The 27158-nt window shown below is 35.8% G+C and overlaps 1 protein-coding gene and 1 non-coding gene across 12 annotated transcripts in view; one reads left to right on the forward strand and one right to left on the reverse strand.

Moving 5' to 3' along the window:
• The window catches only part of Huwe1 (HECT, UBA and WWE domain containing E3 ubiquitin protein ligase 1), a 144142-nt gene that overhangs the window by 101100 nt on the left and 15884 nt on the right, over positions 1-27158 (reverse strand). For all 11 annotated transcript variants that reach the window (XM_071606515.1, XM_071606518.1, XM_071606517.1 and 8 more), the window contains 3 exons: positions 7657-7725; positions 1426-1524; positions 522-728 (listed from right to left, as the gene is read on the reverse strand). In XM_071606515.1, coding sequence (XP_071462616.1) covers positions 522-728; positions 1426-1524; positions 7657-7701 — 351 coding nt within the window. In that variant the 5' untranslated portion in view covers positions 7702-7725. The remainder of the gene's footprint in view (positions 1-521; positions 729-1425; positions 1525-7656; positions 7726-27158) is intronic.
• On the forward strand, positions 25010-25113 carry LOC114104190 (U6 spliceosomal RNA). The gene has a single exon (XR_003584803.1). It is a non-coding gene; the product is annotated as a U6 spliceosomal RNA (small nuclear RNA).

Raw genomic sequence — 27158 nt, forward strand, 5'->3', positions numbered from 1 at the left:
TGGAGAAATAATCAGAAAGCAGTATGAAGTTATAACCTAAAAGAATAGTAAATACATTAACAAATTAATAAAATTCAATTATTTCTAATAGTTTAAAAGTAATCTGGAGCTTTTCTAATAAATTGGAACAAAGATCAATTTCTGCAAATTCCCTTGAATACTTCAATACGTGTACTACATTTTTCACTCGTTTCTTGATTCTTGAAAAGGTAGGGTGAAGGCAACAATACAAAATCTTTCAATCAATCCTAAGAGGGGTGATAGCTATACCAATGAAACATCATACCATTCTCTCTCTCTTTTTTTGGGGGGAGGGGGGAGCAATGCTGGGGATTGAATCTAGGTAGTACACTACCATTGAGTTACACCCTCAGCTCTTACCATTATCTTTAATAATGAAAAAAAAACCCAGAGCTCCATAATTAAAAGGAAAGAAGTGAGCATCAGGGGAAAATCGTAATTCCCATGGATATACACAATTCTAGTTAAGAACATATTACACAGACTTGAACCTTTCCTACCTCTATGGAACTGTACAGATGCCGGGAAAAGCTGTACTCAATAAGCAAGGCTGTGAAGTTCAACACAGCCAAGAGCAGCATTTTTAGCTGCTCTCTTTCTGGCCTATCACATACAAGCATCCATGACATATTTTCCACTGTTTGTCCAGCATCTGCAAGAATTCCATCAAAGCGGTCCAACAGGTCCACCCAGTGATATAACTCGCACTGTAGAGAGAGGAGAAAAGAGTATTTAAGAATAAGAGAAAAGCACTGCATGGCTGCTTTGTTACAAGAAACTGCTAAGCATGATGCCTAGACAAGTTCACTTCCCATCTATGAGAATATCATACTCCGAGAGAAAATGGCCCAAGTTCCTTGTTACACACCCATCAAAATAATATACTACCAGCAGTAAACACCACCAAATCCCTAAAGACAGATATTCAAAGGAAGAATCCTGACTATCTACATTCTGAACCCATTTTATCCAAAGTTCATTTTTGGAGTCGTCTAAAGAATATTCCTGGGGATGGGGTTGTGGTTCAGTGATAGAGCACTTGCCTAGCATGCATGAAACACTGGGTTTGATTCTCAGTACCGCATATAAATAAATGAATAAAATAAAAGGTCCATCAACATATAAAAAATTATTGAAAAAAGAGAATATTCCTTTAATCTTCAAGTAAAAATCAAAGGACTCTCAAACTCTTTATATGATGCACAAGCATTCCTCATTTTCTGCTACAGAATTTTCTTGGCAACAATTCAGGATAAAAGCCACTGGTCTAGAGCTATGCTTGCTAGACACTACTTATTAAGTGCTGAATCGGACTATGCCATTGTCATTTCTCTTTACATAGTACACACAAAAATGATTTATCAGTACAGTGAGTCCTGTATTTTGGGAGCATAAATCACATACCTTTCCAATGTTCCATGTTTTGATTTGCTGTAGTTCCAAGAGAAGTTGCTCATCATTACAAACTTTGAGTTTGTCTATTAAGGCTCTGCAGTCTGCAGGCTGAGAAAAACAAGAAAGAATTCACAAAAGGTACTTTGGAATGAGGAAGACGTAAGGGAAAATAGGGAAAAGTAACCCTTGAAGCCACACAGTTAACTTTTGCTTATATAAAACTGGAGATCTGCCAGATGATCACTTGGTTAAAATGGAAACCTTGTGAAGAAACACTACTTTCCTTTATGAAGAAATACTGTTTTCCCCAATAACCCATCTATCTATGCACTTAAAAAAATGGATAAACCTATAGATGTAGACAAACTAGCTTGAAGGATACAGACAACAGACAAAAGGAGACAAGCTAAACATCTACAATAAACAAAATTAATGAATCTGGACCATGGTCTGAAACAGTGTGCCTGGTGAGATATGTTGAAACTGAAACAATGAAAAGCCTGAGTTAATGGAGAAGAATGTCATGGACTATATTTTTATGCAACATTAAATCTCCCAACAGTTGGAGAGCAGAGTTTAAGAATTTTGTAAAGGCAAAGAGCTTCAGAATTTTGTAAAAACTAAGACTCTATTCTTACTTGGGATTCCCATTTACATACATTCCTGTTCTCTTGTATTGATGAATGGGATTGCCAGGTAAGAAGGAGGGGATTGAGAGTTTAAAGTAAAGTTCCCAAAAATGGAAAGGAGAAATGAGATAGGGGCTGGCAGAGAGAAGCATTCCACTAATGAATGGCAGCTGAGAGAAGTGATTACATTTGTTCTTTAACTCTTAAAGGCAATATGATGTCCTGGGAACATGCCCACATTTGAAACCAAACAAATTTGGGTTCAGTTTTTCATTATATGTTTACTGTGCTGTTTGATCATGAGCAAGTCCAACCTCTCAGCCAGTGTTCTTATCAGGAAAACAGATTTACTAGCTACCTTAGAGACAAAGTTCAAGTATCTGCCATATAAATAAAGTACTTATCTCATATACTAAAGAGCTTAAATGGTGAAAGGCAGCTTACTATTGCAAAAATCATGGGCTTTGGAATTAGGAAGTTGGTAAACTCCCTCTTTGAATCTCAGCATCCTTTTTTACAAAGTGAAATAATACCACTTACACATGTAGCAATGTACTGGTGAAATTTAAACTAAAGTAAATGTAATTTTGGCATCTAAAACAGAATGTGGAATATAAAAGGGACTTTAAAAATGATAGTTTTCTTTAAGTCAAGCCCCCAACCTTTCTTCCCCCTAAAGAAAACATTAAGATTTATCTCAATTTTTTGTGACGATTAAATATATATAAATGTATAAAATGTATGACAAAATTCTTCCAAAAGCCAGGCCTACACCTTTTCCTACAAGCTGGGGAAGAGGCAAAGAAGCAGAGACATATACCATGAGAAATGTGAACCATCTGCTCATGAGTTTCTTTGTGCCTTCTGGATTTACTTCGGCCCAGTATCAAATATACTGCTTCCTTTCTAATGGAATGCAGCTATGCAAATCCATTTTTATGATTATGTAAGTTAGATTATACCTTTTTCATGATGCATTATTATTGGTGTGTCCCATAATCCACTGTTTTTAATAAGGCCCTGTAATAAGCCAGAAACTACTTTTAAGTGTAAAACAGATATTGGCAGAAAATAGTATGGCCAAAACTTAAGGGGTCTTAGCTGTGATTCTGGCAATGAGCCTTGCCAAAGGCACTATATAGTATCTTTGGCTAACACTTAAGTCAGGCATATGGGTCTACTTGGTCTTAATATACAACTGGCAGGGTACCTTGCATCATAGCCTGGACCTCTGGGCAGAATTTTTTTTTAGTTCCAGATTTCACTAACATTTCAGCATTGTCCACTAAATTATCAAGAAAGTAGACCAAAACAACAGGCCCAAAATGTTGGCTCCAAATCCAAAGAGCCACCCCAAATGCTATTTCTTTCTTTGTGGTGTGTGCAGCAACTTGTCACTCATTTTTGAAGAGACATTGCAACATTCCCCATACCCCAAGAATCTTACAATGTGGCAGGCCCTCAAGTTTTCACAGGGTTCATCTCTGATTCTAGCACAGGTCTGAGCATCTAAGGTACCTGTTTTTTCTGTTCACAACATCCAGTTAGCACAACAGCATATTTACCATCTTATCCATGCTATACAAATGCAAACAAGCCGGGTAACAGGGTGCATGCATGTAATCCCCATGGCTTGGGAGGCCGAGGCAGAAGGATTTTGAGTTCAAAGCCAGCCTCAGCAACTCAATGAGATTCTAAATCAACACAGTGAAACCATGTCTCTAAATAAAATATTTTTTAAAAGGGCTGGGGGTGTGGCTCACTGGACAAGCAACACTGGGTTCAATCCCTGGTACCGCCTCCCCAAATCAAAGGAAGTGTGATTTTCTTATTTATGGTAATGAGAATAACATTTGCTAGTTCAATAGCTGCATACCAGAGTTTATATTGACTTATGCCAATAAATATCAAACCTAGAGTAAAATTATCTTCATTGTTGCCAATATACAAAGTGATCAATTAAAAACTTTTCTAAAAAATAATACCAAGTATTGGCCACAGTAAGAGAAATTGGGCCCTCATATGCAACTTGAAAAAAATGGGCAACTAAAGCCTTAAAAGTACAGTGACTTGAGAATTCTACTTTTACTGGCTTTGTTTTGTTGTTGTTATTTGAAATGTCTCATGCCCATTTTGTCATTGGGATATTCATTTCTCCTACTGACTCAGTTACTAAACATGGGGTTATAAGTATTTTCTCCAGCTTATCATGTGCCCTCCTCCAGCCACATGAGCTCTACTGAGATATAAGTGGCATATAAAAACAGCATATAATTAACATATACATTTGGTGAGTTTAGATGTATGTATCCACTCATGTCACCATGACAACAATCCAGGTAATAGCCAAGTTTCTCTGAGTGTGATAAGAACACTTATCATCACATTTATTAGCCTCTTGACAAAATTCTAAGTACAAAATATCTTGCTGTTAATCATAGGCACTATATTCTGCAGCAAAGATCTGGAATTTACTCATCTTGCATAACTGTAAATTTAAATCCATTGAACAACTCCTCCCTAATTCCCCACTTCCCTGTTGCCTAAATCCATACTTCTTACTATTTGAGACTCTCTCTTTGTGATGGACTTATTTCACTTTTCATAATACCAGGAGTTAATTAAAAAAAATTCCCATACTCAATAACAAAAAAAAAATACCTCAAATAACCCAATTTTTTTAAAATGGGAAAAGGCTGCCAGGAGCAGTGGTGCATGCCTATTCCAGAAACTTAGGGACTGAGGCAGGAGGATGAAAATTTCAAGGTCCTTAGCAACTAGCAAGAGCCTGGCTCAAAAGAAAAAATGAAAAAAGGATTGGATTGTAGTTTAGTGGTTAAGAACCCCAGAGGGTTCAATGCCCAGTACCAAAAAACAAACAAACAAATATAAGAAGTCAAAGCAATAACTAAAAAAAAAGAAACCACAAAGGACTTGAATAGATACTTATCCAGGGAGGACATATAAATGTCCAACAGATATAAGATATTGCCTCGTACTTGTTACAATGGTTATGGGTCATTTGTCTTTTATCCAAAGTTATTTTTCATTTCCATTATGTTTTTTTCCATTTCCTTTAATTTTTGAAAAGGCAATCCCCACCCTAAGGCCAGGTAAACATTCACCAATATTTTCTTCTTCTCCTTTAACTTTTTTCTTTAAAAAATATCTGACTTTTGATTTATGTAGAATTTACTGCGGTGCAATAATCCTCATGATACACAGCCATACAATGACTAATACCATCGCGCCCCATAATATATAATCCCTATACTACCATATAAGTCTTCATACACACTAAGTCTCTTATTAGTGAATTCTAAAGCTGATGCCACTGTCTTTATTTTTTAATTTTCATTGCCTGAGAATTTTCTTCTTGCTCTTCAGGTTCCAAAGATATTTTAGTACACAGCTGTCAAAACTTCTAGATGCCAAAACATGAAAACCCAATCAAAAGTTAATGAAAAATATCAGCAACAGATGTGAAAATGAATCCCCCCTCCCCCCCATATATATAAAGCATTGAGTAATAAGCACAGGTATTCTAATTTCAAATATGAAATGAAAGGAACAAGATGGCAAATTTAAAAATAGGTATTGAAGCAATCCGAGTTAGAAAAAATTAAATCCTTTTTCCCCCACCTAGTAAATTTACAAAAATTTTAAAAGACAATTCATAATACTGGCAAGGATGAGAAGAGAGTATTTATCATCCTCCTTAACACAACTGCCAAGTGAAAAGGGCAGAATGACTGTGAGTGTAAAAGTAGATTTTTTTTAAGACTGTAAGAAATATAGCAAAATGTTTTCAGTGATACTTGACAGAGGTTAGACTTCTTAAAAACACCCAAGTGGCCTGTATTTTAGAAAATGATCTCATTTATTGTATGCCAGATACTAGACTAAGAAACTGTCTCAAATCAAAGAGGGAGGAATTACCAATCCTATTTTGTAGCTATGGATATGAGGCAACAGAAGCCTGGTAAGATTAAAACCCAGATCTGATTCCAAAGCTTGTGATAATTGTAATGGGAAATAGGGTGTATGTGAGAATTTTCAAAAACCCTTCTTTAACCTCACAATGTGGTTGTAGATAACTGATGGAACACTGAACTAAAGCTGGAATTTCTACTCTTGACCTAGAATCAACTGACATGAATACCCAATACACAGGTTGAACTGAATTGTATGATGAAGAATCAATAATAAGCTGGGAATAGTGGTGCATGCCTGTAATCCCAGTACCAGGGAGGCTGAGGCAGGAGGATTACACATTTAAAACAACTTAGGGAGGCCCTAGACAACTTCATGAGACCCTGTTTCAAAATAAAAAATAAGATCTGGGGATGTGGCGCAGTGGTTATGCGCCACTGAGATCAGTCCTTGGTACCAAAAAGAAACAAACAAAAAGAATCAGTAATAATACAGGTGAAGTGGCACACACCTGTAATTCCAGGAACTTGGGAGGCTGAGACAGGAGAAGCCCACAGCACAAGGTCAATCTCAGCAACTTAGTGAGATCCTAAGCAATCTGGCAAAACCATGTGTCAAAATAAAAACCAAAAAGGGCTGGGGCTTTAGCTCAGTGGTAAAGCATCCCTGGGTTCAATCACCAGTCACACCCCTCAAAAACAAATCAATATTGGGGCTGGGGTTGTGGCTCAGTGGCAGAGTACTTGCCTAGCATGTGAGGCACTGGGTTCAATTTTCAGTACCACGTATAAATAAATGAATACAATAAAGGTCCATCAACAACTACAAAATAAAATAAAGGACCACTGACAACTAAAAAGGTATTTTTTAAAAAAAAAAATCAGTAATAAAAAGAAAGTGAAAATGATGGCCTCGGGCTGGGGTCATGGCTCAGTGGTAGAATGCTTGTCTACTATGTGTGAGGCACTGGGCTCAATTCTCAGCAACACATATAAATGAATAAATGTCCATGAACAACTAGAAAAATATTTTAAAAATAAAAATAAAACACTGGCCTCAAGTCCTAATTAGAATAAGATATATTCCTTGCTTGTATAATTTTATCAAAATGGATTCTACAATCATATATAACTAAGAACAATCAATAAAAAATGGGAAAAATACCACTGACCTCAGAAGAAAATTAGTATGTATTGTCACTATCATTTTGTAAAAAACAAAACCAAGAATGGTCCAACAGCTATAGTCAGAAATTGAATCTATATCTGTTTTTTCCATTGTACTACACTGCCTTTCAGTGCATAGGTATAACAGCTTGAAAGCCTATGTAAGAACACACAGTTACAAAGTACTATGCCACTGGTCACATTCCATGGTCACTTGGCCATTTTTTTTTAACCAACAATAGTTCCAAATGAAATCTGTTTCAAAAACAAATTACTGGGTTTTTTCTTTTTCTTTATTGTTGTTGTGATGGGACTCAAACCCAGGGTGTGATATATGCTAGGAAACTGCTCTACAATGGGCTCTTTATTCCCCCCAGCACCCCAAAAGTTGCTATTATAGTTTGTATGAGCAAAGACATTTTTAGAAGATCAACATGGGTGAACTGATCACAAAGTTTTTTTTTTTTTTCTAAAATGAAGAAAACTGGCAAAGCAAACATCTGGATACTTACAGCCTCAGTAGGTGTCTTTTTCAGTTTAGTCCTGTCTACTTTCATGTTTTCGATTTTCTGCTTTATGACCTGAAAAAAAACAATTCCAAAAGAATTTAGAATTTAAAAGTTGCAGTCTTGAGCTCTACAGGCTTACCCATATACAATATAGAATGAAGGGCATATGAAATGCTTAAAAGTAAAAACACTAAAGTTACAATGCTATGCCAACTCATATAGACACATCTATGAACATGAGAAGGGTAAAGAATCTCCTCAGATGAAACTAACCCATATCCCTGCTACATAAGCCTGAAGCCAAATTAAGCCAAAACAAAATTGTCTTTCTTTTACAAGGCTCTCAAACCATTAGTTGAAAATAAAAGTGTACAATGTTTACAACAACTCAGGATGGAAGAATTCACAACAGTCCTGCAATTCACTGTAAAACTTAGCAATTCTTCCTCTATAAATTTATTCAAAGAAAGTAATAAGAATCCATATTGTATGATCATATATAATAGTAGAATATTGTAAAGGACCAAATATCCAAAAGAGAAATGGTTAAAAATGGAATTGTTATATAACTGTTAAAATATTACATAAATAAAATTCAAACAGAGATCCTTGCTACAAAATAAAAAGGTAGAATGTACAATATAAATATAGAATGCATAATATAAACTTCATCTGAAGAAAACAATTTAGAAAGGATATGCATCAAAATGTTAATTCATTGCAAAACAAGGATTGTGTATGTATATTTTAGCAATGCTTTATTTTATTTATATGCAGTGCTGAGAATCGAACCCGGTGTCCCTCACACATGCTAGGGAAGCTTTCTACCACTGAACTACAACCCCAGCCCTTGCCCTATGCTTCTTTTGTTGTTTTTACAAAGGCAATATGATTATTTTTTTTAATTAGTAAATGAGGTGTAAGACTCCTACCAGAAATGTCCTGAGCACAGAAAACAATCACTTTAGTAAAAAAAGCAGAGAAACAGCCTGATGGGACCCACAGTATAATCTCTTCTGAGTGATTTCTGATGGTAGAGAAGTTTTCTACCATTAGAAAGTAGGACAAATGCACAGAGGTAAAGAGAGATTGCAGGTTCTTTATTTAAAAAAAAAAAAATCTGCAAGTAACAATGTACTCACTATAGCAATCACCAAAGATCAATGTCCTCCTACAAAGAAGGTTGCCATAATATAAAGGTGACAGTTTAAGTACAAATTTCTGGCAGCCTTTGGTCTAAATTTAGTCCAATACATTCAGTACTGTGGAAATAGCTTGCATATGCTCACATAACCTGTGTTCATTCAATCAACAGGCATTCAGGAAGAGTTCGTGAAAAATCCAGAATATATTCTAATTCTAAAACATTTCAATTTTGTTTAATTACATTTATCTATTTCAGTACTAGGGATTGAAGCTATGGGCACTCTTAACATCAAGCTGCATCCCCAGTGCTTTCTTTAACAAAATTTTGACATAGGGTCTTGCTAAACTGCTCAGCCTGGCCTCTAATTTGCGATCCTTCCGCCTCAACCTCAACCTCCAAAGTCATCAGAATTACAGATGTGCATCACAAGCCTAGCTAAAACATTTTGTTTTTAATTGATACAAGATAATTGTAGATATTTATGGAGTGCAGTGTGATATTTTGACACATGCACACAATGTGTAGTGATCAAATCAGGGTACTTAACATCCATTACTTCAAACATTTATCAATATAAAATGTTTCTATTGAGAAAAAAAAAAAGACGCTGTCCCTCTATAGTTGGTATTTAGGGTATGTAATTCAGGATCACGTATGAATTTATACTGGGTGCAGCTGGACACACCTGTAATCCCAGCAACTCCAGAAGCTATGGTAGGAGGATCACAAGTTCAAAATCAGCCTCAGAAAATTTAACAAGGCCCCAATCAACTTAGGCCCTAATCTGTCTCAAAATAAAAGATAAAAAGGGCTGGGGATGTGGCTCGTAGTTAAGCACCCCTGGGTTCAATCCCTGGTACAAAAACAAAAAAAAAAAAAAAGCTTACCTCAGCATCTAATACAGAATGAACAAAATGCCTGCTTCCAACAAGCTTGCTTTTTTTTTTTTTTTTCTCCTCCTTTGCTTAGAAAACTTCCTACACCCACTGTGGCTGTCACATTATTGGGACTACTGTCATTTGCAGGGAGGCAATTAAACTGCCTGTGCTGCATGAAATAGCAATCAGCCTCAACCCTACACCATCCAAATAACTGATGCTTTCCCTTTAAGATCAGGAATATGGCAATGATATCTTTTCAAACCACCTCTATTCAACAGAGGTTTGAAGTTCTAGCCATTATAATACAGCATGAAAAGGAAATAACAGGCATACAGACCAGAAAGAAACAAAAATCTGCTCCTATTTGGATTATTTACATAGAAAATCCCCCAAACATCTACAAAAACAACCTCCTCAGCTAAGAAATGATCTCAGTAGTCATAGATACAAGATAAAATGTAGAAAATGGATATGTGAGCTCCTAAGTTAAAGATATCATAATCACTCAAAAACTGTGAAACACCTAGTTGTAAATCTACAAAACATGCACAGGAAGAACGTATGCACTGAAAACTACAAAGGCTGATTTAAAAAAAATAAAGATGATCTCAATATATGAAGCTATCTAAGACAGAACATAGCAGAAATGTCATCCTCCTAAAATTTATGTGTGTTTCTGTGTGTTTAATATCTTTATCATACAAAACCCAGAAAATTTTTTGGTCAATAAACCTAGATTATACTACAGTGTATGTGGAATTACAAAGGAATAACAACAGCTGAATCAATTTTGTAAAAGAAAGAGTGATGAATCACTACACATTCGGGGGGCTTAAAAAGAGAAATTTATTATCTCACAATTACTTTTTAAATTGAAAAGCTGGCATAGTGTTGCAGAACTATAATACCAGCAAAATCAGGTCACTGAGGCAGGAGGATCTCAAGTTTGAGGCCAGCAAGGGAAACTTAATGAGACCCTATCTTGAAATTTAAAAAAATAAAAATAAAAATAAAAGAGCTATGGATGTAGCTTAGTGTTAACAAATAAAAAATATATGTATTTATATGATGTTTAGAAATAAATACTACAAATTGTCTAAATCAAGCTAATTAATGCCTGTATACTGCCTCACATACATTTTTTGTGGTGAGAACACTTAAAATCTACTCTTGGCAGTTTTCATATATATAATACAGGGATATTAACTATATAATTGCTATGTTGTCCAACAGATCTCTTGAATTCATACCTCCTGAAATGTATGCTTTGTATACTTTGACCAACATTTCTCTAACCCCAGCAAATACTATTCTATTCCACTGCTATGTCACTCTACTCAATTTATAATTATATACACATATACATGCATTTGTATATGCATACACACACACACACACATATATATATATATATATATATATATATATATAAAAATCAAGATTGTGTATTATTGGCTGAGAAATAGATAGCATGTATCAATATGGCAAAATAGAGAACCCAGAAAGAGACCCATACAAATATGCTCAACTGTTTTTTTCACGTAGATGAAAAAGCCATTCAAAAAGAATATTTTATCAACAAAAGGTACCAAAACAAGAAATCGTCCATGGGTAAAAATATTAACTTTCACCTAAGTTTCATAGTTTACATACAAATTAACTCAAAATGGATCACAGAATTAAATGTAAAATGATAAAACTTACTGGAAGAAAAGATTTGAAAACCATACATAGAATATACAAAAAACTAAAAATTCAGTGGTGAAAAAACAATCTCAGTAAGCTAGGAAAAAAGGTAAAATACCTCAAACCAATATAGAGTAACTTTTTAAAAAAAGTACAAATAATACCATACCTTAATGGTGAGAAACTAGTTTTGCCCCCAAGATCAGGAACAAGACAAGGGCAACCCACCTTATCACTGCTTTTGACACTGTATTGCAAGTCCTACTTAATGCATTAAGATGACAGAAAAAAATAAAAGGTACCTAGATAAGGAAGGAAGACAGAAAACTGTGCTTTTTCACAGATGACATAATCATCTATGTCGAAAATCTAAAGATACAAAACAAAAAAAATAGCAATGCTCCTGGAACAAGTAATTGATTATAGCAAGGTTGTAGGATATAAAGCTAATATACAAAAATCAACTGCTTTCTTATGTACTATACTAGCATCAAACAAGTGGAATTTGAAATAAAAAACAATCTCATTTATATTAATGTCCAAAATACTTAGGCAAAAATCTACCAAATTTCGCACAAGATCACCATAAAACAGTAATGAAAGAAATCAAAAAATAACTAAATAAAGCAGATTCCATGTCCATGGATAAAACGACTCAATACTAACAAATTCTTCCCAACTTGATCTATACGTTCAATGAGACTCTGACTAAAAATCTCAAGAAGTTATTTTGTTAATATTGACAAACTGATTCTAAATTTATACAGAGAGGGGCTGGGGTTGTGGCTCAGTGGTTGAGTGCTTGCCTAGCACACATGAGGCACTGGGTTTGATCCTCAGCACTACGTAAAAATAAAAAATAAAGGTGCTGTGTCCACCTATAACTAAAAATATATAATAAAGCCACAGTAATCAAGAATGTGTGATATTAGTGAGAACAAACAGATAAATGGAACATAAAGCTCAAAACTAGACACATAAATATAGTCAATTATTCTTTGACAAAGAAACAAAGGCAACATAATGATGATGAAAGATAAGTATTCCCAACAAATAGTGCTGGAACAAGTCCACAACCGTGTGCAAAAATAAACCTAGACCTTTACACTCATAAATCTGAATGTAAATGTAAAATTAGATTTCTCCTAGATTACAAGGTTAACAAAGAAGAAAATCTAGATGACATAGGGTTTGGTGATGACTTTTTAGATATAACCGAGGCACTATCACCCATGAAAGCAAGAATTTTAAACACAAATTCATTAAAATTAATATCTTCTTTGCTGAAAAACACACTTTCAAGAGAATAAAATGACAAGCCCTGAGAGGAGAAAATATTTTCAAAGACATAGGACGGTTATCCAAAATACACAAAGAACTCTGAAAACAATAAGATAATAAGCCAATGAAAAAGTGGGTCAAAGATCTCAACAAACATCTCAAAGACATACAGATGACAAATAAGCATATGAAATGATGTTCCACATCATAGTCATCAGGAGAATGAAAATTAAAACAACAATGAGAAATCACTATACACCTATTAGAATGGGCAAATCCAGAACAATGACACTAATAACATCAAATGCTGGCAAGGATGTGGAACAACAGCTCTCATTCATTGCTGGTGGGATAGCTATTTTGGAAGATAGTTTTTTTACAAAAGTAAACATAGTCTTACCATATGACTCAGTAATCACACTCCTTGGTATTTACCCAAACAAAATGAACTTGTGTCCACACAAACACCTGTGTGCAACTGTTTCTAGTAGCTTTATTTAATAATTGTCAAAACTTAGAAGCAACCAAGTTGTCTTTTGATAGATAAACAAACTGTGGTACAGCCAGACAATGTAATATTATTGTGCACTAAAAAGAAATGAGCTATCAAGTAAAAAACAGACATAAAGGAGATTTAAATTCATATTACTAAGTGAAATACATCAATCTGAAAAAACAAACTATACATACATACTATATGCTTCCAACTACATGACATTCTAGAAAAGAAGTTATGGAAACAGTTAAAACTTCAGGGGTTCCCAGGGGTTAGGAGAGAGAGAGAGAGAGAGAGAGAGAGAGAGAGAGAGAGAGAGAGAGAGAGATGACTGAGGTGGAAAACCGAGGGTTTTTAGGGCAGTCCAATTATTATGTATGATACCATAATAGTGGATACATGTTGTTATAAATGTATCCAAACCCAAAAAGTACAAGGGTGAACACTAATTTAAACTGTGGTCTTCACATGTCAATGTAGGTTCACTATTTATAACAAACACGTCACCCCAGGGAAGAAATGTTGATATTGGAGGAGGTATCCACATGGGGGGGCAGGAGGTAAATTTCTGTACCTTCTGCTCAATTTTGCTAATACAAATTAAAGCCACATGGAGATTTTATCTGACCCCAGTTGGAATGGCAATCAACAAGTACAAATAACAAATGCTGGTGAGGTTGAGCAGAAAAGGAACACACATTGTTGGTGGGACTGAAAAATTGGTACAACCACTATAGAAAATCCTCAAAAGACAAAGAATGGCCAGGTGAGGTGGCACATGCCTATAATCCCAGCCACTCCAGAGGCTGAGGCAGGAGAACCACAAGTTCAAAGCCAGCTTCAACAAAAGCGAGGCACTAAGCAACTCAGTAAGACCCTGTCTGTCTCTAAATAAAATACAAAAAAAAGGGCTGGGGATGTGGTTCAGTGCTTCTAGGTTCAATCCCAGGTACCCGCTCCCCCCCAAAAAAGACAAAGAATGGAACCACCATGTGATCCTGGTCTCCCATTCCTAGCTATTTATCCAAAGGAATTAAAATCCGCACACTATAGCAATATATGCACACCAATGTTTACAGCAGCACAATTTGCAATATCCAAGTTATGGAACCAGCCTGAGTGTCAGTCAACAGATGAATAGACAAAGAAAATGCGGTATATAAACGCAATAAAAGTTTTAGTCAGCCATAAAGAATAATGAAATTATGACATTTGCTGGCAAATAGATGGAACTGGAGAATACCATGTTAAATGAAATAAGCCTGACTCAGAAAGTCAATTGTCAAATATTTTCTCTCATGCAGAAGACCAAAAAAGGAATAAAAAGGGATCTCACCAAATAGGAGAGAGACTAGTAGAATATAGGAAGGGGATCGGGGAGAGGAAGAAAGAGATGGGGAGGTACTTGGGAGTGAATTTTGTCAAATTTTGGGCAGGTATGAATGTCACAATGAATCCCACTGCTATATGTAATTATAATGCACCAAGTAAAAATTATAAAAGTAAAATCTATTAAAAAATTCAATTCTCAATTCAATTAAACAAAAGCACTAAATAATATATGCACTGAGTTAAGAAAATCACAACCATTTTAATGGCTTACAAAACACAGATAAGGTTACTGGTAAATCTTCACACAAATAAACTTCTTGCTCTAGGTAGAGTTGTTTTGACTAAGAATAATGTACAAACAGCAAGACTGGCTAACTAAGGCAGAAAAGTAATTTACTAGGATATCTGATAGCTCACAGAATTGAGGGGAGGCTAGAGATCCACATTAGAATATGGGGTGGATTATTTGTTTTCTTGTTGTTTAATTTTTTGAGTTCTTTGTATACTCTGGATATTAGGGGTCTATCTGAAGTGTGAGGAGTAAAAATTTGTTCCCAGGATGTAGGCTCCCCCTATTTACCTCTCTTATTGTTTCTCTTGCTGAGAAAAAACTTTTTAGTTTGAGTGAGTCCCATTTGTTGATTCTTGTTTTTAACTCTTGTGCTATGGGTGTCCTATTTAGGAATTTGGAGCCCGACCCCACAATATGTAGATCAGAGCCAACTTTTTCTTCTATCAGACGCAGAGTCTCTGTTTTGATATCAAGCTCCTTGATCCATTTTGAGTTAACTTCTGTGCATGGCGAGAGAAAGGGATTCAGATTCATTTTGTTGCATATGGATTTCCAGTTTTCCCAGCACCATTTGTTGAAGATGCTATCTTTCCTCCACTGCATGCTTTTAGCCCCTTTGTCAAAAATAAGATAGTTGTAATTTTGTGGATTGGTCTCTGTGTCCTCTATTCTGTACCACTGGTCCACCCGCCTGTTTTGGTACCAGTACCATGCTGTTTTTGTTACTCTTGCTCCTGAACAGACACTTCTCAGAGGAGGACATACAAACAATCAACAAGTACATGAAAAATGCTCACCATCTCTAGCAGTCAGAGAAATGCAAATCAAAACCACCCTAAGATACCATCTCACTCCAGTAAGATTGGCAGCCATTATGAAGTCAAACAACAACAAGTGCTGGCGAGGATGTGGGGAAAAGGGTACACTTGTACATTGCTGGTGGGACTGCAAATTGGTGCGGCCAATTTGGAAAGCAGTATGGAGATTCCTCGGAAAGCTGGGAATGGAACCACCACTTGACCCAGCTATTCCCCTTCTTGGACTATTCCCTAAAGACCTTAAAAGAACGTACTATAGGGATACTGCTACATCGATGTTCATAGCAGCACAATTCACAATAGCTAGTCTTGGAACCAACCTAGATGCCCTTCAATAGATGAATGGATAAAAAAAAAGTGGCATTTATACACAATGGAGTATTACTCAGCACTAACAAATGACAAAATCATGGCATTTGCAGGGAAGTGGATGGCACTAGAGCAGATTATGCTAAGTGAAGCTAGCCAATCCCTAAAAAACAAATGCCAAATGTCTTCTTTGATATAAGGAGAGCAACTAAGAACAGAGCAGGGAGGAAGATAATGAGAAGAAGATTAACATTAAACAGGGACGAGAGGTGGGAGGGAAAGGGAGAGAGAAGGGAAATTGCATGGAAATGGAAGGAGACCCTCATCCTTATACAAAATTACTTATAAGAGGATGTGAGGGGAAAGGGAAAAAAAAAACAAGGGAGAGAAATGAATTACAGTAGATGGGGTAGAGAGAGAAGATGGGATGGGAGGGGAGGGGAGGGGAGGGGAGGGGAGCGGGGATAGTAGAGGATAGGAAAGGCAGAAGAATACAACAGACATTAGTATGGCAGTATGTAAAAACGTGGATGTGTAACCGATGTGATTCTGCAATCTGTATACGGGGAAAAAATGGGAGTTCGTAACCCACTTGAATCAAATGTATGAAATATGATATGTCAAGAGCTATGTAATGTTTTGAACAACTAATAATAATAAAAAAAAAGAATATGGGGTGGAACCAAGGAAGTTAGGCAGTCAGGAACTACAGCCAAGCACTTCTCACAAAGCAGCTTAGTTGGTGTTTCTGCTGCGAACACCAGACTATGGATGCCTACAAACTGCTGCTGGTTGCATAAGATTTATAAATTGTCTCAGGTTATCTACAACAGTGGCTCTATACTCTAAGCACCAAGTGTGAGCATCTGATACACCCAATTAAAAAAAAAATCAAGCCAAAACAAATGAATGAGCAAACACAAATGTCTCCCTAACAAGTACAAAGCTAAACTGGTTTCTATAATTCTACTGTAAGAAATACTTAGTTTAAATTTCTATGCTGGTTTCACAGTGGGAGAGGAGAATATTTTTGAATGCCCCTATAATCCAGACAATACTGAGCTAGTTTTTTTTAAAGTGTGTTAGAGCATCTTGCTCTATAATTTGGGAAATGTTATGAACAGAATTTCCTTTCCTGTAGGACAGTCACATGGCTGACTGACATTATTAATGGTTCCAAGAAATCTTACGTAAAGAAAGCTTATTAGAAGATAGAACATACTTTCAAGTCTACCAATTCAAGTTTCCAAAGAATACACTGACTTGTTGCCCAGCAGGTGCATATGATATTCTATCATGCAGTCCTCAACCCTCAAGCCAAGTTTTGTCCCAATTTACAGAGAGCAAATTGAGGCTAAGAGAAAAGTACCTTGCCTGGTTAATAAATGCTGGCACAAAGTAAATATTTTCAGATGAAAATATAAATCTGTGACAGATCCTTATACACTGTTAGATCCTATTGTGCAAAAAATTATTTCAAGAGGGAAGAGACTGGGGTACAAAGTGAAAAGCTAAGTTATCAATCTCAATGAGGAAGGGGACTAATAGGAGAATGGGTTCTACCTTCTGGAAGTTAAACAGGTGAAAACTCCATTACATAAAAATCCTCAAAAAGTAGTTTGAAACAAATCCCCAAGAATGGACTGCTGCCTTTTTGGGGGTCAGAATCAGAACTCTAAGCACTTAGCAATCTGTATGGGTAATAAATATTTCTTCCTAAATTTAGGTTAGAAAGAAATTTAATGGGGCTGGTGCTGTAGCACAGTAGTAGATAGAGCCCTTGCCTCACACCTGTGAGACACTGGGTTTGATCCTCAGCACCACATAAAAATAAAAAGGTCCATCTACAACTAAAAAAAATATTTAAAAAAGAAAATTAACCAGCTTTAAGAAAATGAACTATGACTCAACCATCCATAACTATTACCATTACTTGAATACTTCTATTTAATTGAGCATTTATTTTTTAAATTCCTCATTCCTCAACTTTCCCTTACCTTTAAGGTCTGAATTTTATTTTGCCATTTACATCAGGAACAAATGTGTACAACTAAAATATACCAAGGGAAGTCACTCTTTTAAAGGGTGACCTTATTCTGTAGTTATCACCTCTAACTGATAAAATCTAGTACTGAACCAGCTTAAGGGCAGAGGATACCCATAGTTCCGAAATCTGAGTCAGTAGCACATGAGTATAATGGAAGACTAGCTTTACTCCTCAAAGTGTGGCCCAAAGTCGGTAGCCCTATTTATTATCAAGACCCACTCACACCTGAGGATTCAGAATCTGCACTTTAACAAATCCTTAGATGATTCACATATTAAAGTCTGAAAAGCCTCAGATCAGGATCCAGGCTCAGAATCAGTACACCTGGGTAAGAATCCCTGCCATATCACTTACTCACTACATGACTATGGTCAAATTCACCTGTGTGCTTATTTTCTCAACTGAAACAGGAATAACTAATCTCACCAATTCCATTCTCAATCCATTCTCCAGACAGCAGCAAAAGTAATCTATTTAAAACATAGATCAGATCATGTTACTTCCATGATTAAAATCTTTCAATGGTTTCCCCAATTCTATACAAATTCTAACCATGACCCATGGGGGTCTGAGTATGATTTGGCTCCTGGAACTCTCTCCAATCCCTTCTCTCTGTACAACCACATTAGTCTATTTAATTTGCAGAATGTTCTAAGTCCTTTCTGGCCTATACTCCACTACAAGTACTGTTTCCATTGGAATATTTTTTCCTCCCTCTCAACTAGTTCGATTTAAGGAGCTTACATTAAAACTAACACTCAGGCTTCTCAAGGCAATCCACCTAATGCTGGTCCCATTGTTATTTTTTCTTTTACAACACCCCGCCATCTCTTTCATAATATGTATCAACTGTGATTACTGGTTTGATTTCTTACAATGTTAACTTCTCAGCACTAACACCTTATTTTCCACATGATAGGTATGCAAATGTTTGCAGAATGGAGTTCAGGAAAAAAGTATGCACTGAAAATTAAGCCTGTGACTCTCAGCATACAGGACAGTACTTGAAGCCATGGGTGTAGAAATGACTGCTCACAGAGAAGAAAGGTAGAAAGCCCACAAGTGAATTATTTGTTTTAACACTTAATGGGCAAGGCAAAGGAAGGAGAACCAGCAATAGAGAAGCTGGCAAAGAGCAAGACTAGTTAATCATGGTATCCTGAAAGACAATAGATGGTAAGAGTGATTAACTGCATTAAATGTCAAAATGAGATAAATTCGCAGAGAAATGTGCACTTGAATTGGACATAACCTGAAAAGTGATAGAGGGATATGGTAGAAAGAGAAGCTGGACTGGAGTCAGGTGAAGAAGTATAGATAGCATGTGTAGAAAAGTTTTTTTTTAAAAGGATGGCTATAAATAGAAGCAGAATACTATGAACTCATTGAAAGAAAGGAATTGGGGGGGGGGGACACTAGTACATCTTTTTAAATAGACCTAAAATATATTGTAGGGGAGGTAATTGAAAAGAATCCCTAAGAAACATATAGAAAGAGAAGCACTTAGCCTTTCATTATTTCTCCTTAAAACGGGTTTTGAATAACCCAAACACTATCCAGAATTAGCACAATCTCTCCCTAATCTCTTAAATCTTGACTGGGTAACACTTTGTATGCGTTTACACAGCACTCTGTACGCATCAGTTTCCAGATTATTAATGAGAAAATGTCTGCCAAAGGATATAGAAGGTGAAAAAACCTAAGGGCAGAAATATACATTATCAGTAGCTGCCTCTAGATGGCAGAACAAAACAGTTTTTATTTACACTTCATGCTTTCCAGATCCTTCCAAATTTTCTCTAAGTCACTTATAATCAGAATTCTTTCTTTTGTAAAAATTTTCTTAAGGAAGAGGACAGTGGCCCCTCAGCCTAAGGACATACACCAAATTGAAAACAGTATCATCTAAACAAAGGCTTGGATTAGCTGCCATCAGAGCTTGGTACACAAGAAGCAATCGATTTTTGAAGATGTGATAAATTATTGGTATCACACAGATGCATGGGAGTGAGGATAAATTAAAATCAGCCTCAAACTAGCACTGATATTGTGGAAAAGCATTAGGAGACTTTTCAAAAAAAAAAAAAAACACTTAGAGGACATTAAACTCCAATGTCCCACATAGCAAAATACTTGATTTTTTTTTTTGGTCTTGCAATGATTCCCTTTGCCTCTTGTAGTCTCCAAATGTACACTCAGGTGGGAGCTGTCCCGACCATCCATTATATCAGAAAGAGACAAAGACATTATAATCACCTACATTAATATCCAGTCAGCAAATATTTTGAGAACCATTTATGATCATAGCAACAGGTAACTTTATTCTATACCTACCATGCATTGTCTCTAATCATTTTAACATGGAAATGAAGACTGTACCTACTTCACTGAGGCCAAAAGTGGCCACACAGCTAGTTAAATGGAAGAACTGTGTTTAAAAAACACAAATTTGTCCCACAACTCTACAGTGCACATAATATCTATTTACACAGCCAACCCTACACCCCCCTCTCCTATAGACACCAGTCTCCCTATCCTCAGATACATAAAACATGACTCTCATTGGTGCCCTGAGGATTGCTGACCTAGTTTTTATTGGGAACTGACAGCAAGATGTAATGATAAAGCAACATTAGAGGGGCTGGGGATGTGGCTCAAGCGGTAACACGCTCGCCTGGCATGCGTGCAGCCTGGGTTCAATCCTCAGCACCACATACAAAAAAAAAAAAAAAAAGATGTTGTGTCCGCCAAGAACTAAAAGAAAAAAAAATTTAAAAATTCTCTCTCTCAAAAAAAAAAAAGCAACATTAGAATAACCTTGACTCACCCAAGACAAATCTGGAAATTATCTGCAGAAATACTATGACAGTCTCTCATTTAGAATCTGAACACCTCAGATTAAGTGTGCATGCTTGCTCAGGGTTCTTTGCACTGCAGTATTATCATGCAAAGAAAATATGGGAAGGGAAACCGACAAAGTAGAATCAGAAATTTTCAACATTGACTTTGGAGGTGAGAATGTTAACTGAGAACATATCCCAGCCATATCCTCTACTCTATAGTCCTGGAAAACTGCTACAAATGCGGGAATTATCCTTCTGGCCATTTACTCCCAATTACTTTAAAGAAACTGGTATCAAAACAACTAGGCAACAGAATAGGGCTCACCAACGTTGTAGATTATCAGTCTGTCAGGAGAGAGAATTTGTCTCACAACTCTACAGTACACATAATATCTATTTACACAGCCAACCCTACACCCTCCTCTCCTATAGACACCAGTCTCCCTATCCTAATGCTAAGAAGTCCTTCTTAGCATTCTCAACAAAAAATAAAAACAGCAATGCCCAAGTTTTAAATTATGTGTATGATGGAGGAAAGGAAAAATTCCTGTTTACAAAACTTTAAATTGATGTTCCAAAACAGTCCCTTTAAGAATCTGTTTCCAATACTGCTCGTTATTTGTGGCCAGACTTGGTGTAAAAGAGCAATTATAACATTGACTGGTATTTTTTATCTTATCACATCTGTTTCAAAGATACAAATGCTTTCTCCGCCTTCCCCATTTCTAACAGAAAATTAAGAAATCAGCTTTAAACCAATACTCTACTCAAATGTCAAAATCCCACAGAAAAGCTAGCGCCATTCTAACAGGTAAATTGGACCCAAAAGGCCATAGTCAGCATTCAGTGACTTCAGGAAAACATCTTCATCTGTCAGCATTCAAGTTACTTAAAAAAGATCACTTCACCTGAAACTTATTTTGAAAAATAAAAATGCCTGGTAAAACAAATATCTAACTCAGTTCTGAGGTAGGGATTTTTATTTTCAAGCTGTACAGTTTATTTGTCTACACAGGCCAGCCTTGAGAGTGAATGCATTAGGAATTTGTTTCAAAATAATTGTTTCCAAATGACTGTTGAACTCAGGTGACAGCTACATGGGCATTCATTATACTGTTTTCTATTCTGGGATATGTTGGGCAATTTTGCATATGAAAGAAATTTTAAATTAACTTTATCCTGTCAGATCTTTCCATTCCCATCCTCCACACTGCTGCTAGAGCAATCCTTCTAAAACTCAAAATTTACCTAAACCAAATACAAACGCTTTACCTAGACCAGCATTTGAGACTTATGGGACTTAGTTCCCTGCCTATTTTCTATCAGCAACATATTACATTATATTCCAGTAGGACTCCCTGCATGCTTTAGCCATGTCAAGCCTTTTAGTTTTCCAAACACTCAAGAGTTGATACCTTGACTCACTGCTCTCTGCTAAAATGGCTGCACCCTGGATATCCCTTAAGTTTAACTTAAGACACCTCTCTTCTCTGGGGCCTTTTGAGATTTTTCTCTCCCCCAGAGTATAACTGACCCCCTCGATAGTGCATCCATGGTATCCTGCAAATACAACCTCAATCAACACAACTTTTTACCTGACAGTCTCCCTACTAGTCTGAATTTTACTCAAGGGGAACTCATGTCATATCTGCCTTTATATTTCCTGTCACCAGCAGAGGTACTGTCAATTAAAAAAAAATGAATAGCTAGTAAATGTAAAACAAAGCTAAAAAAAAATCCTAGTCACATTAAACTCTCTTGGTGAAATTTTCAACTGAAGAAATCAACTTACAATATTTATTTAATCCTCATTTTTCCACTCAATAGTTACGAAAATATTATATGCAGGACATTGATAGGTACTATGAGATAACCAGGTATATAGAAATGTAGAAAATAAGGGGAAATGGTTGACTAAAGACAACAGTACTACAAAGGAACAAAATTAGTATACAAAACATGAAGAAATTGCATCTTTCTTCTAGTGGCCAAAACTGAAAACACAAATCATAAGACTGATACAGTAATAAGATAAACCCTATCCCAACACAAACCATGATTCTCTTGCCTTTTAATATTTTGGGGTGCTGCAATTTTCAATAGCCAAACTATGGAACCAACCTAGATGTCCATAAATGGATTTTAAAAACGTGGTATATAAAGTAAATAAAATTAAGGTACTGGGGCTAGGGTTGTGGCTAAGAGGTAGAGGGCTCACCTAGCACGCATAAGGCTCTGGGTTTGATCCTCAGCACTGCATAAAAATAAAGATATTGTGTCCACCTATAACTAAAATTTAAAAATAAAATGTGGTATATATACACAATGAATATTTTTCAGCCACAAAGGAAAATGAAATTATGGCATTTGCAGGAAAATTGATGGAAATAAAGACCATTATGTTAGGCAAAATAAGTCAAACTCAGAAGGTCAATGGAAGGATGTTTTTGTGCATATGCAGAAACTATAGAGGAAAATAAAGGTGGGTATAGATCTCAGGGAAATCAGTAGAAAAAGGGCTAGGAGGTGGGAAGAAAGGGGAAGTGCTGGGGAGTAATAATGGCCAAATTATATTGCCTATTGTGTGAATGTACTAATATGTAACAACAAATCCCATCATTATGTACAACTCTAATCCACCAATTAAAAAGCTGGGGAAATGTTTGGGGTGTTGGGAGTGTAGCTCAGTGGGAGAGCACTTGCCTAGCATGCATGAGACCCAGGATTCCAACTCAGGCACCAAAGACTGAATTTTTATAGATGATATTTGCATAAAGCAGAGCATACCTTTAGCAAAACAATAAGCCCAGCTTTCACCTTGGGCCGAAGTATAGAAAAATATCTACTAGGAAATATAAGAACACACAACAAATCAATCTGGACATACTCTTAATGACACAGAAAAAAAATAAGTGTAGGGAAATCTTTAGAATTCATCATCTTTTATTGTAGGACTGCTACCAAAACCCTGAAATTATATGGATAATTTTGCATGCATATTTTTCCGTGAAGATGGTCAATAGTTTCATTGACTAAGGATCCATGACTTGAAACACCTGAAAGACAGCTAAGACACTGTATGTATGCTTAGCCATTACAATGTTTTCACTTGTTATATCCCTTTGATTTGTGAAGAACAGGTATAAGTTATGTTCCCAAAAGCTACACGATAAGCTACTATTAAATACAATAAAGAAAATACCGGGTACCAAAGAAACAGAATTCTAAACCTTTTGCAATATTTAGCTCCAATTCTCTTATGTTCTTAAGTTTACAGAGAAACAAGTAGCATCTCTAAAGATCAAGCGTCCTATATATAATGGGAGAATCTGTATGCCTAGATTAAGTCCTCTAGTCCTGTATTGAAAAAAGGTGGATAAGAAGCACAGCTCTTATATAACACCAAACAACAGCTGGATGAAATTAGATTTCTAAATCTAGACTTTACATGGATTCTAACAAAAGTTTTATCTATATGGATATATGGAAGGAGAACTTTCAGTGATTTTTTTTCTCTGTAATTTCAGTGATTTGCTTCCATCCACATGGATTTTTTTTAATAAATTAAAGGCAGAAAGTGAGGAACACTACTAGAAAAAAAGTGAAGCAGAGGACAACAGCATGATGGAAATGCCTGGGAAGCAAACAGACCTGGGCTTAAATTCCATGTTCTAGCTGTATATTCTCAGACAAATTACTGTTCCTAACTCAGTCACTTCTGTAAAATAACACAGTTTATGTCATAGGATTGTGCCTGGCAAAGAATAAGCCATATTGTTCCTTGTTCTGTTCCATTCAGCTCCACATTAATCTAAAGGTAGCAACTTTGCTAGATATTCTTTATTATTTTTTAGTTGTAGTTGGACACAATACCTTTATTTTATTTATTTATTTTTATGTGGTGCTGAGGATCGAACCCAGGGCGTCACACATGCGAGGCAAGCGCTCCACCACTGAGCCACAACCCCAGCCCTCTTTGCCAGATATTCTATAGATATAAATACATACAGATCTAATCAAAAGCAAAAAAAGAACTTTTTTTTTCAACCTTTCTACAAATTTACCACATATAAAGACATGGCATATGTGAATCTCCAGACTGTTAAGCACTGATATTAACTAAAAAGTTCAACTGAAAACAATGAGATTGGGTGGCTGCAGTCTCATCTTCAAATTACATTTCTGCAAAGGTAAATATTGCCTACTAAATAATGTGTAGGCTTTGTGCTCCCATCAGTAGCACGTATACTAAACTTCGAACAACACAGAGATTAGCGTGGACCCTGAGCAAGGATGACATACAAATTCGTGAAGTGTTCCATATTTTTAAATAAAAAAATAATGTGTAGGCCATGTGACAATAAAAAATATGAACCAGATCAACTATTTTGGGCTGGTACAAATGAATATGGAAGGAAAAAATTCTTTTGCATTGTTTAAAAGAGCAAATTAGTTTTAGTAATTATTAATGAGGCAGAAAACTCTTCATTTTTATCAAAATAATTCCAACTTCACAGGATTGTTATGAGGATCAAATTAGTTCATTGATGAGAAATTTGAAGAACAAAGACTTTAAAATTAAACACACTGCCAGGCATTGTGGCATATGCCTATTCATCCCAGTAACAAGGGTGGCTGAGATGGGAGAATCATTAAGGCCAGCCTTAGCAACTTAGCAAGACCCTGTCTCAAAATTATAAAAAACAAACAAACAAACAAACAAAAAAACAATAAAGGACTGGGGATATAGCTCAGGGGTGAAGTGTCTATGAGTTCAATTCCCAGTACCAAAAATAAATAAATAAGTATACACCCCAATATACAGTATAGACAAAACGGTTTTGTGTTACTAATTGAAGAGCACCATGCATAGCCTAGCACCTAGGTATTTCACATTTTTAAAAATATTCTTTTTTTAGTTGTAGGTGTAAACAATACATTTATTTATTATCTTTATGTGTTGCTGAGGATCAAACCCAGGGCCTTACACATGCTAGGTGAGCACTGTACCACTGAGCCACAACCCCAGCCCATGTTTCATATCTTTTAAATAAACTATGCAATGTGACCAATCTGTCACTTTAAAATATTTATATTACATAAAAGGAGCTTGCAGTATGCAAAGATACTATAATTCTCACCAATAATCAAGTAGAAACAATAATTAAGATCCCTTAAAATGGTATCTATATAATCTTAGCTTTCAATCCAAACAAATGTTGAGTATTAAACATAAACAATCTGACTTATTCTCAAAAACGAAGAAGCTAAAAAATAAGCAAGTTTTCTACCTAGCACAAATTCCAAACCTTAAAAAAATTACACTTTTCCATAATTCATTTTTAAGTGTAGTATATTTGACCAGTCCTTCCCAGAATAAAAAATAGGAGTTTGGGGCTGGGGATGTGGCTCAAGCGGCATCACGCTCGCCTGGCATGCGTGTGGCCCGGGTTCGATCCTCAGCACCATATACAGACAAAGATGTTGTGTCCGCCGAAAACTAAAAAAAGAAAGAAATATTAAAAATTTTCTCTGTCTCTCTCTCTCAAAAAAAAAATAGGAGTCAATAGGTGACCATTTGGACCAAAATAACAGTACATAACTAGTTTTCAACAGTACTTAAACAGAAAAAGTCAAATCTGAAAAGTATTAGAAGACAATACAGGAAAATATTCTTATAATCTTGGCAGGGAAAGAACCTTCCAAGAAAAGCCATGCAATAGAGAAATCATTAAAAAATAAGATCTGACTACACAAAAATTTCAAATCATAAACACAAAAAAAATTTTGCAAAAGGATAAAGAAAGGTTGTTTCTAATGTAAATGATTCCCCAAACCCAGACAAATAATCCAACTGAAAACCAAGTGAAGGGGCATGAATTTGCAAACTGCAGGTATAAACATTTGCTCACCCTCACTAGAAGTTAAAAAAATATGCTAATGAAAACAAGGCAAGGAGGTGCTATTTCCCACTTACCAGACTGGATAAATTTAAAAAGATAAAAAAATATCCTGCTTTGGCAGGTAAAGGTGGAGAATAGGGCACTCAGAGACATTGTCAGTGGGAATGTCAATTCAATACAATCCTTTTTAAGGGTCATTTTTCAAGTACCTGTAAAAATTTAAATTGATGTCACACTCTGATCTATGAACAACTCTATTATTGTATGACTCAACAAAAGGGAATGATTAAATTACAGGGATTCATACTTTGGAGTGCAATGCATCCATTAAAGGAGGAGTCAAGCCATGTGTTCTAGCATATAAAAATGCATATAGTTCATACATGGATATGCAAGGTATATAAATGCTAGCAGATATAAAATCATATATACAAATTGTTAACAGACACTTCTGAAGCTTGATATAAATA

The sequence above is a fragment of the Marmota flaviventris genome, chromosome X, assembly GCF_047511675.1.
Source record: "Marmota flaviventris isolate mMarFla1 chromosome X, mMarFla1.hap1, whole genome shotgun sequence".
Classification (NCBI taxonomy): domain Eukaryota; kingdom Metazoa; phylum Chordata; class Mammalia; order Rodentia; family Sciuridae; genus Marmota; species Marmota flaviventris.